Here is a 12084-nt window from a genome sequence, read left to right as displayed (position 1 = left end):
CTACAATTGTTTCCTCTTTCACCTTTTGGAACTTTTCTGTCTGTTAAACTTTTTCAAAACAAAATGTGGAGATTACTACCTTTTGCCTACAAAAATTTATGCTCCAGAGTGCATCCTGCCCAACACAGCTTGAGAAATTATTGGCAGCGTAGAAATGTGTTTTCTGAATTATCGTCTGCGATGCAAATAATGGAAAATAGAATGAAAGAAATGGATCGGGAAATGAACAAATTGTTTGATGGATTACAGCGGGGAAGTCCGCTAAAACGCTCTCCATTCGAATGGATCAAAGGTAAAGAAATTCCTGTTCTATCCAAGGATGGAAAAAACAAAAATTATCAAGTCGAACTTGATATGGAAGGAATGGACCCCGAAGATATAAAGATCACTTTAAAAAATAATGAATTGACAGTGACAGCTCGAAAGGAAGAGAAAGGTTCTGATGGTTCTCATTTCATCCGCGAGAATAAATATCATTACACTTTACCTGATAATATAAACCCTGATGCAATCAGATCAACATTAGCTGATGGTATTCTTACTATTGAAGCTCCTTTACCTGCTTTGGAATCAAAGGAAATACCTGTAAACATTGAGAATTCCAGTTCAGGCTCAGATAGTGACAAAGACTCTAAAAAGCCTCAGTGATTCCAAGTCTCATGTGTCTTCATTAGCTATGTAACTTTTTGTGAACTACTGTAGAGAACTCATCTAGTAATGTACTATATGCTGGGCAAAATCATCAGTTTTTGGTCATTTTTAAACTGGTTCTTCTCTGAGTGTTATCAGAAATTATAAATGATAAAAAGCATTTAAAGTAAGATAATGTTAAAATTTTTCTATATGTTTGTAAACTAATTTTTAAAATAGTTCCTATTGTTTTAAAATTGATTTGTTTATTGTAAAGAATTTCTAAAAGAAGCAATAATTTCAAAGGATTTTTGCAACAATTAATTTTACACTTATTTCTATTATCATATAAAGATGTTTTCATACGTTTCCACTTTTGTTTGAAACAAATTGTTATAAAAAAATGTTTGGAGCACTTTAAAAACATTTATATTCATTTCATTTTTAAATATTCATTTCAAAATGTTTTAGTTGTGATTCCTGGTAGTATTGTACTAAAGTAAAAATTGTTTTTGGAACAAATAAATAAATTTTGTATGAAAGTAGTCAATTTTATTTCAAAAGTTCAAAGATATTTTTTTATTTGAGTATCTTAATGCATTGGTGAATGAAAATTATAGTGTTTAAGTCTTGGTTACTTCGAAAGATAAATACATTAAGACAATTAAATTTTACAGCTATGTATAAAGTGCAATGATAAGTGTTAATTCTCCTTTTAAATCATTAACTTATCTTATTTAATTATATATTTCTGTTAACATTTAGGTATAAATCTATATTTATCATTGAAATGATTTTTGATTTCAATGGTAGGTAAATACAGATTTATACTTTAATTCTAAAATATATTTTTAATTCTTTTCTTTCACAAAACAAAAAATTGTATGAACTTAAATGGTTTGGAAAACTAAATTGTTCATTATAAGATTTTATTAATTTTAAACAATTTTTGACTATTTTCTTTTTCTACAATTATTTGATTAAATAAAATTCAGAAATGCCTGATTTATTTATTTAAAATAAAAGTTCTATTAAAACCTGCATATAAAAAAAGTATTTAGTAACTTTTTATTCAGTTTTATTCGTAGAAAATTTTTGTTTTGTTGACAGCTAGCAAAAAATTAAAATATAAGTATATAAACAAATTTTCTATAGTGAAGTGAATAAATTTTTTTTGCTAGAGTTACAACTCTAATTAAATTTTTATATATAAAAAAAAACTAAACATAAAATGCTTAACTTATTTAACAAGAGAAAAAGAATTAAATTTTAAATGATTTTACGATTTTATTGCATGTTGTAGATAAAGTTTTAAAAGAAAAATAAAATACAAAATTAGAATATTTTTAAGAAGTCAAAAAGATATTTTGGTACAATTTTCCCAAGCAAAATCCTTAAAATGGAATGAGACTCAAAGTAAAAAAAGAAAAAGTGTTTAAATTGAGAAAATTCAATGTGAATATATTTCACTGATAAAGATATTGCACACAGCATGTATAGATAAAAGTTTTCCATGAAATATATGATTTCCATGAAAGTAACAAAACTTACTTTTAGATTAAAAAAAACATAAAATATTACAGTTGATAAGAAACAGAACTTCTCTAGACAAAGCTTTAACATATAGATTTTACAATACCCAAGTTAATAAATTCGAAATCGAAGCAATATTTCACACAACTTGAAAAAAAGTAGTTTATTAATAGAGTCACATCAGTCAAATGTACTTTTCTTACATGTAATAAGATTTTTAAAAATCAAAATTTATATGGATTAAATTATTACAGTACATAGAATTGTAAATATGATTATATTTATAAATCAAAACTTAAAGAAAATTTTTTTAAAGAAAGATTATTTTGAACCAATTCATGTGTTAATAAATTTAAGAAAATTTAACCCTTTTTTTGAAGAGAAATTTTTATTGAAAATAATATTAATAGTTGTTAGATAAATTAATTTGTATCCTCTCAAACTACTCATTGTTACAGTTAACTGAAAGACAGGTTATTTTTCATGTTTGAAGCAGGGTTTTTCCCATTCTTTATAGATTTAAAATTTTTTTTGGAGTGAGTCAAATTCCTTAATAATTCCAGATATATCTGTGTGTGTTGTAGACTTAAGCACAATAAAAGAAAAGAAAACTTTATGTTCTTACATCCATATTGCTTTTCTTTATTCTTGAACATTAATGGTCTTTAAATAAACAATGAGAATGAAATAATTAATTGGTTATTAAAATATGTCAAAAATTATTTTTTTTTAGGAAATTACATCAAGTAAGGAAAATTTTAAACAAGCAAAAGTAAACTATTTTCAAGTTTAAGATCAAGTATTAAAATGTAATTTAAAACCTAACCAATTTTGTTAAAGTTCACATAATACAATTTCATAAATTTTAATCATAGCATATTTTTATTGGCTTTTTAGATTTCTTCTAGATTTTGAAAATTTTAATAAGGTTTTGACAGTTACTATTTTGCTATAAAACATGATTATACATGAGCAATCACACCAGAGCAGGAAGAACATAAAATAAAGAGTGTTTTATTAAAGTATAATATATACAAATATTTACAAATAAGTGTTTCACACTGAAATATAAATCAATAGAATGTTCATCATGGATCTGGTTTAAATCGTTTAGCAGGCATGTCATTTGAAGATCCTTTCTTCAGCCATGCAGTGAGAGCTGTATGTTTTACAGGATTTGATTTCTTTTCAGATTCTCTGAAAATATAGATTTGTTATAAGTGCACATTGTTTTAAAAAAAATAGTAATAATTAATAGTTTTAAGTGTCAAAAAAAGTATTGAAATTGAAACCGTATAATATTGAAAAAAAAACCACTAAAAAATTAATGTATACAATATATCAAATTAATAAAATATTCTGATGTGAAAACTTTCCAGAAAGGTTTTTTTTTAGATCAGTGAAAAGTTTGTAAAATGTTGAAAATTTTTGAATTATATTGATTATAAAAATCAAACTATTTTCTCAACATTTCTACACTTAACAGAAATTTTCCTGCCAATTCTTTCAAATAAGAAAGTTGGACAGACTTTTTTTCTGGTGAAAAAGTAGTTACGTTTCAGGACAAAACAAAGTATTTGAGTGTTTAAAATTTTGAACAATTACAGATCACAGGAATAAAGAAATAACATACATGGATGTCAATTGTACACAGAATAACTGTATCTTTACCTAAATGGTTTGAGACATTCAACTGAATTATTTTTTGAATAATTAACAAGAGTTGAAACTGGATACATATGCAAATCCTCTACTGGCTTCAAAATAGAAATAGCCTGAAATAAGAAAAATTCAATTAAGGATTGTTATATAACTTTAGGTATTATGTATAAATGTTCCCCTACAAACATAAAAAATATGCATTATTTTTATGTACTTAATTTTGTATTTTCCATTAATGAGTATTGGATATATTTATTGAAACTAGCATCAAAATGAGTATGAAACAAATCACTAAATATTGAAGAAAAATGAGTATGAAAAAAAAAATTCAATTTTCTACAATGTAACTTTTCAGATACTGTTTTAAGGTTATATTTCTTTGTTCTGAAATCTAAAGAAATAATTAGCACTCCCTTTATGGTTAATATTGAATTCTATTTTAATAACCATTGTTCTGAAATCTAATAAAATAATTAGCACTCACTTTTATGGTTCATATGGAGTTATATTTTTAATAACCATGTCACTAAAATTTTTTTAATAAAAGATCACTATAAATTTATTTTTAAACCCTACAAATGAAAAAGAAAATGAATGGCTGATACTGAGGTGGATCAGAACTGAGATCAAGGACAAAGAAATTACTCATTCCAGAACCGCAAAATATATTTAGTAAAACTAACAATGCATGTAAGCAATAGGCAAATAAAATAAGTTTTTTTTTCAGATTTTGAGTAATCTAAATAGACAATGTGAATAACTCATATTAATGTATAACAATGAATAAATGAAAAAAAAAGAGACATGAATTTGTAATGACCTACATCTTTAGTAGCAACTCTATTTGTATCCAACCACATGGAAACTTCATCCTTCCCAGTCAAAACTGCCTAAAGAACAGAAATTAAACTATAAAAACAGCATTGGAAGTAAAGAAAAAAAAATGTAAAACACTACATATGAATTAAGTTTTAATTGTCTGCTCTAAAATATAACCATTGACAACTAACATTGTTTTTATAATACTACATTTACAAAAACAATAAAAGTCATACCATCACATAATATTCTTAGAAAAACTACAGATAAATATATTTTACAAAAATCTAAAACAACTGTAGCTATAAAACTGGCCTTACCACTAAGACACTGCATTTTACCAAATTAAATTGATGAAGACCAAAAGCGGGATTAAAAATTTAAATTAATGGGTCATATAAAGATATAAAAATCTGAGTAGAGTTATGGTTATATTTAGTTATTAATCTGCTTAAAATACATTTTTATGATAATGTTTTATTATAATTTAAAGAATAAAATTTTAAAATTAAGTCTTCAAGACATTTATTAAAAATCAACTGAAAACTGACAAAAAATTACCATTAGATTTAATCCAAATCTAGCCATTCCCTCTTATTTTTTTTTTTATCATGAAACTGTAATATTGAGGAACAAGAAGAAAAAGGGGGGAAATAATAAGAAAAAAAACAACATACCTAACACCTTACCTAATTTATATATAGTTTGAAAACATAAAATATAGTTTAAGTTTCAAACAAACTATAGATTGGAATAACAAACTATACATAATGATGCAGACAAAAATCAAGGCTAAAAATGTCACTAAGTAATTGTTTGTTATAATAAAATAAAAAAATTTCTTTTTTGAAATTTTCTTTCATTTATTTAAAAATTTTGCATTTAAGTAAAATTATCATTTTGGGTTATACAAAATTTTCATCAATTATATTTTTTAGCAATGCAAATAAATATTACCATTATAAATGGAGTTTTTAAAATTTAATAAATCTTGGAAAAAGGTTTACCATTTAAAAAATTTTTAAAAAAGAAAAACATTGAAACTACAGAAAAAATAAGTTCATCCTCTGTGCAGAGTTTTAAAAAACTAATAAATGTAAAAAGTTATAAGTTATAAAGTATAATAAATTTATATAAATATTTAAAGTTACATAAACATTAAATAGATTATTATGGAATGAAAAAAAAAATCAAATGAGATTACTGGCATTCTTTCATGAACAAATGCAACTGTCTTTGAAGAATCCATAGTAATTACGGAATAACTGTAAATAACTTCATTCTAAAATATAAATAAATGTTATTAATAAGGAAACTAATATATAAAAATAATCAGTATGGCATTAAGAAGCTAATACAACTAACAACTCAATGAAGTAAAATGATAAAATAAGAAATTTCAAAGTAATAATTATTATTCTTTTGCATTAGCAAAAAAAGAAAATTACCATTATATAGTACACATAATAATATACAAAAAGAAATAAAATATTTTTATTGTTATTTTTTCTTTAAAGAAGCAATTAATTTTTATTTGTATTGAATCATTTTAGGCAGATTTCTCTTTTTTACCTCATGAAACTGGTAACATATATTTTTTTAAATCCTTATATTAATATTAGAATATTTAGCTCAAAACTTTTACAGTTAAAATAAAAAATTCACACATAACTAATTTTAAGCCAGTTGATATTGATGAAGTCATAGGATATTGTATTAAGAATATCATTACATTTGGTTTAATTAAATACATATTGTCATATAAGAATGCACAATCATTAAATAAAGAAAGTTCTTTCTTTATTTAATGATTTTAACATTTTCAATTCTCCTAATTTGGCACTTTAAATCTGTTCAAATTAGTTTTAGCAAGAGAGCTTCTGGATCTTTTCCAGGGAAAAAAATTATTGTATATTAATTGTATAATTTCTTCTGAGAGTTAGAGAGAAAGAAAGTTCTAACATTTTAACAATGGCAGCAAAGAGGTGGATTTTTCCATAAATAATAATACAGGGTGCATAGTCAGATTTTTCAACAAAAAATAAACACTTAAAAAATATTTTAAACTACTTTCCAAAAAAAATCATAATTAGAATCTGTGCAATAATAAAAATTATTTTTTTCCATCATTTAAAGTTCTTAATTTATAAACAGAAAATCAATAAAATTCAAAAACATTTTCAAAAACTTTACATAATCATAAAATAACTAGTTTAGAAATATTGCAAAAATCATGCATTTTTTGTAATTTAGAAAGACAATCAACACTGCAAAGAAAAAATCTCTTTTAAAAACATAGAAAATTAAGTACTTTTTACAAACCCCGAATAAAAAAAGCACCTTTAAGGGCCTTTAAAAAACATACTTCAAAAATAAGCACCTTCTCTTTTTAAAAACGCTATGGACTTTGTAAGAGCAGTAAAAAAAAAAAAACATTTGAATACACATACACTTGTAACAAGAGCTATTAGCATCTCAGCCTCTGAAATTCTAAAATATTGTGTAACAATTTTGGCTAAAACTGGTGAGGGAGGGAGGTCACAAAGTTCTCAAACAATGGATCTCTCAAACTTTCTCTTCAGAGCTTGAGGAATTTCCACTTGCTTTTAATTAAATTTATGACTAAATATTTTTATAATTTGGGGAAGGAAAGGGAGGCTGGAAAATGTGGAATATATATATAAAAAAATGACAAAAAATTTGTTCTTAATGATTTTTTTTTCTTTTCATAATTTGAGGGGCAAAACACAATCAAATCTCTCTACTTTCTAAAACTGCTCAACCATAAAAACTTTTCAACTCTCAAACGAATCATAAGGAATTTATTAGTTAAAATAAGCATTTTTTTCCTTTGGAGAGGTCGTGAAGCACTTAACAAGAAAGTTTGAAAGATTCATTGCATGAGGGCTTCCAGACTTCCCCCTCACACCTACTTTTAGTTAAAACTGTATAAAAATAATTTTTGCCATTGGAGTGTGTTTTGAAGAGGATAAAGGAACTGCCAGCAGGAATATGTAGAAAATAAGTTAAGAATTTAGTAAAAAAGAAAATGAGTATTTTTAATTTCAGGGGGAAAAACACCTAAAATCTCCATCTTTGCTGCACAATTGAAATTGAATTTTAAAAATAATCTCTTTTTTGTTTTTTAAGACAAATTTATAACTACACACTAGGTATACCAGATAAAAAAAGGATACAAATAACGAGCTTATTAGTCCTCCAGATACCATTTAAAAAAATACATTACTAAATGATCAGAAATAATGCACAAAAAGTAATAAGATAGTAAAAACAATTAACACAAAACAAAATATTTCTTACATTAGAAGATTTCCACATATCAAATAGTCCAGCCATTGTTAGAAGGTGGGGATAGCTTATTTCCTTAACGTTATTATCAGTAAAGTCTTGGGAAAACACATCAGGACTATTCTCTTGAGGAAAATGAATGAAATATGGTTGTTTTTGTTTGCTGTTTATTGCTTTCCATTCATAAAACCTTAAACAAAAAATAATAATAAATATGAAAAATTTATAATTGTACTTACACTAACAATAGTTTTTTTTTATTGTGTTTATTTCAAAGGTATTTAATATTTCTAACCTGTTTATTATGAAATATAAATAGCCTTTTTAAATATTATTCCTAATTCTACTCTAATTTTACGTCAAAAAAATTAATATAACTAAAACAAAAGTTAAACTGACAAAAAGCATTTAACACAATCAGTTCTAAATCAGCTTTTGGTAGAAATACTTCTGCCTAATGATTTTTCAATTACCTGGTAATAAACAATCACTGACATTGGGTGATAAACTTCATTATTTTACTAGTTATTACTAATACACTTTGTGATTTTGCTGACATTTTATATATGAAATGAATTGAGAAATTAATTTGAATTTAATATGTTTTAAAAGAGATTAAGTATAAAATTTTAAAAATTGTACTAATTTTGGGTCCTTGTTGTTTCAGCACAGTCAAATTTGTTTAAAATCCTACAGCTACTTGGTTTTTTAATGAAATTTTAGTCAAAAATTGATGACGATTTGAAAAGCATTTAAAGAGAAAGGAAACAAATATAAACATAGTTTAATGCACCCTGCTTCGGAAACCAGTTGATTTATTCTTACTGAAACATTTGTAACAGTGTTAACTAATTTTATTCTCAGATTCCACCATACCGTTGCTGCAAATACTAGTTATTTTGAAAACATTGTGTGCAACAATTAATATCCAATTCTTGTAATAAATGATAGATTTTAAATACAAAAATGGATGACTTCAAGTGGCATGAGAAGACAGTGATTGCAAATTTCTTTTTGGATCTGCATAAATAATGGAATTTTACAAGAATGAAACGTAGGAAAGAAATACTTTCTAGTAGTGTGAGATTAAACAGCTGTAAGGACTAAATATGAACTATGATGTGATTTTCTAGTTTTAAATAGGAATATAAAAATGCTCACTATAAAAAAAGTTTTAATAAAAGGGAACTAATAACTAACCCTTCAGCCAGAATAACACATCGCTGAGCAGCTGTAACAGCTCCTCTATAGGTCGGTTTTTCTAGCATGCCTTCAATGCGACAATTATTGGTTTTCAAAGAAAAACTCTCCAGTGAGCCTCTGTACCAAGATGGAATGAATCCCCATCTCATTGGAGTTATAACGAAATCTGCTCTTTCTTTAGGTTCAAACACAGATTTATTTACAATAACTGGTCTGAGAAAAAAAATAAATAAAAAACAAGCATTAGTAATGAGCATCAGTTTAAAAAACTAAATGTTACAATACATATTAAATATCCATAATAATCATTAATTAAAAAATAAAACTTGAAATTACATAATAATAAGATAACAAATAAATCATCTTTGATCACGTGTTGCGTTCAATAAAATCTTGCAGTTAACCAGACTACAAGTTAAATTATTAAATTATTATAGAAATTTATATCTGTACAAATTAATTTCACAATAACATTTAACACGTTTTCAAATTTCATGCTAAATTTTTCATGAGGAAAACAAGAACATAATTATTAATATATATACTTTTTTAAAAAGTAAAGAAAAAAAAAAGAATTGATAAAATTGGCAGTCTCATATTTATAAACACACTCAGTTAAATATGTTTTTCATTTCAGATTTCATTCAAATAAAAAAAAAAAATCAGTAGATTTTTATTAATATAAACAAAAAGTAATATTTTTTACTTCTAAAAGTAGGTCCTTTTTTTAATTATTCAAACATACAATCATACATTTAAATATGTGCCTTAAATAATAAACAAAGAAAACTTTTTGTTGGTTTAAGCCACCTTAAGAAACCCCAGAGCTCAAGAGCTTAGGGATATTTCTGTAAGGATACCTGTTTACTCTAATTAAAAAAAATCAAGGCACCAAAGGGTGTTTTAATTTAGAAAATAAAAAATATTGTGCAGTGATTTATATGGAATAGGCTGCAAGTTATACCAGAGTTGGTTTCTTTCTGAAATATATATTTTTAGCATCTCGCGTGTTACCTTGTGATAGATGAAGGTTGACATAGTCGATAAATAAATCCCCACAATGGTGACCTGGATGTGATATGAACATGCCAACATTAATGGGAGTCCCACATTAAACAGTTGATTTGCTTAAAAATATATTGCTCAAATAGAAAAAAAAAAGATCCGGTGAAGTAAATAAAGTCTCCTGGTCAATAAACAATATTGAAGAAGAAAAAAAATGAGCAAAATGCTATAAACAAAAAAAAAATAAAATAATAATAATAAAATAAGCAAAATGCTACAAAAATTGAAGGAAAAAAAAATTTGCGAAAATTATATGAACAGCATGAATCATCCAGTGGTAATCGTTCATCGAATTCTATCCCAGATAAAATTCTGAAAGGGGAGTAATGCCGCGTAACTACCACTGCAAATATTAAATACGAATTCACTAGTATATAAGACATGTTAACTTGATTCTATTTTGAGGTGCCTTCTGATAGATGAAGGTTGACATAGCCGATAAACAAATCCCTTCAGTTGTCATAAACGTCTACAATTTTTTTTGCATTGTCACTAAGAATATTTTCGTATCGTAATAGGACATGCCAATCACAATTTTAAAGGTGTAAAATAAGTTTTAAATTTGTAATTTATAAAAAAAAATAATGAGAGGTTTGCCAAAGTGTATTTACAAGCTATACCTATGATGAAATTTCATGCCGTGATCTGCAGCGAAATAATCACTAAGACATGACAACTTCTGGGCAGCAACCCACGAGAAACTAAAAAAAAAAAACATCACAGATGGGAACCAACTCGAATGGTATAATTTGCAACCATCTCTGGGCAAATCTTTATATGTTTCTCTTTTTAAATTTACAATTTTAAAATTTATTTGGTGCTTTGAAAATTGTAGTTGGTGAGCCGGACCCCCAACTACACAGAATATCCGCGTTACAGAAATATTCCCTTATGCTTTCGACTTGGTTCCCTTCCATAATATGTTTTTTAGTTTTTCATGGGCAATTGCTTGGAAGTTGACAAAACTTGGTGGTTATTTTGGCGCAGATCCTGATATAGAAATATTTCTCAAGGAAACCTTCTGAACCGTCTTTTGGCATTTGAAGCATATAAAAATCTGATAATTATAAGGATGAAAACAACTTTTATACTTACGATACTTGGCTAGGAGCAAGATTATGGCTGGGTTGATAGTTTTGCCAATCATATTTTTCAACCCACTTCAGATCAGTATTGTTATTAGAATAACGACGAGTAGCTCGCTGAATCCCACATTTATCCAGAGAGCTAAAAATTACAAAACTGCATTAAATGGAATCGCACCACAACATTTCCAAAATTGTATAATTTAAATCACAGCTACATATTTCTGATATAAGATTTGAGTATTTATTTCTTGAGTTAGTTCCAGCAAAACTAATAAACTCATAACTTACCATGCAGTCCTCCCACACATAATTAAATAAGAGCATTTATGTGATTGCAAACAGCTAATAAAACGTAATACAAAAAGAAAATAAATGAAATACTGTTAAATGTTATTGTCTTAAAATAAGCAGACGATTCTTTTTGGCGCTAATAAAGATATTAATGCCAGATTTGATTTATACAACATAAGTAAAAACGAATGATTAACTGCTGAATAAAATTAGCAATGTATATTAAAGAAAGGCTAGCTTTGTGTATCAATAAAATTGATTCAAAAATATCATATGCAATTTTCTATTCCAGTTTGATCTAATAAAGAGAAATGAATATGGAAAAAAAGGAAGCGAAAAGTAAAAATTTAATGTTCTTAAAAATAAAGTGACTAAAATCAGTTTTTAGTTTAATCAGTTTATGTTTTTAAAGTGGGATTTTTAAGTATAAAATTGTGTTCAGTCGCACTTATTAAGTGTATTCTGATTATACAGCATTACCAAG

The 12084-nt window shown here is 25.9% G+C and overlaps 2 protein-coding genes across 2 annotated transcripts; one reads left to right on the top strand and one right to left on the bottom strand.

The window, feature by feature from the left end:
- Nucleotides 1-63: 63 nt before the first annotated feature.
- On the top strand, nucleotides 64-1172 carry LOC107447382 (protein lethal(2)essential for life). The gene has a single exon (XM_016062282.3). The coding sequence runs from the start codon at nucleotides 64-66 to the stop codon at nucleotides 646-648; it is 585 nt and encodes a 194-aa protein (XP_015917768.1). The 3' UTR covers nucleotides 649-1172.
- A 1984-nt stretch (nucleotides 1173-3156) lies between these two features.
- On the bottom strand, nucleotides 3157-11848 carry LOC107447374 (abasic site processing protein HMCES). The gene is made up of 8 exons (XM_016062267.3): nucleotides 11598-11848; nucleotides 11317-11448; nucleotides 9154-9369; nucleotides 7966-8143; nucleotides 5849-5926; nucleotides 4650-4715; nucleotides 3835-3938; nucleotides 3157-3360 (listed from the first exon to the last, which is right to left on the bottom strand). The coding sequence occupies exons 1-8, from the start codon at nucleotides 11615-11617 to the stop codon at nucleotides 3252-3254; spliced, it is 903 nt and encodes a 300-aa protein (XP_015917753.1). The 5' UTR covers nucleotides 11618-11848; the 3' UTR covers nucleotides 3157-3251.
- Nucleotides 11849-12084: the final 236 nt, after the last annotated feature.

The sequence above is a fragment of the Parasteatoda tepidariorum genome, chromosome 8, assembly GCF_043381705.1.
Source record: "Parasteatoda tepidariorum isolate YZ-2023 chromosome 8, CAS_Ptep_4.0, whole genome shotgun sequence".
Lineage (NCBI taxonomy): Eukaryota > Metazoa > Arthropoda > Arachnida > Araneae > Theridiidae > Parasteatoda > Parasteatoda tepidariorum.
Note: the sequence above shows the minus strand (reverse complement) of the source record. Positions and strands in the feature narration are given on the sequence as shown.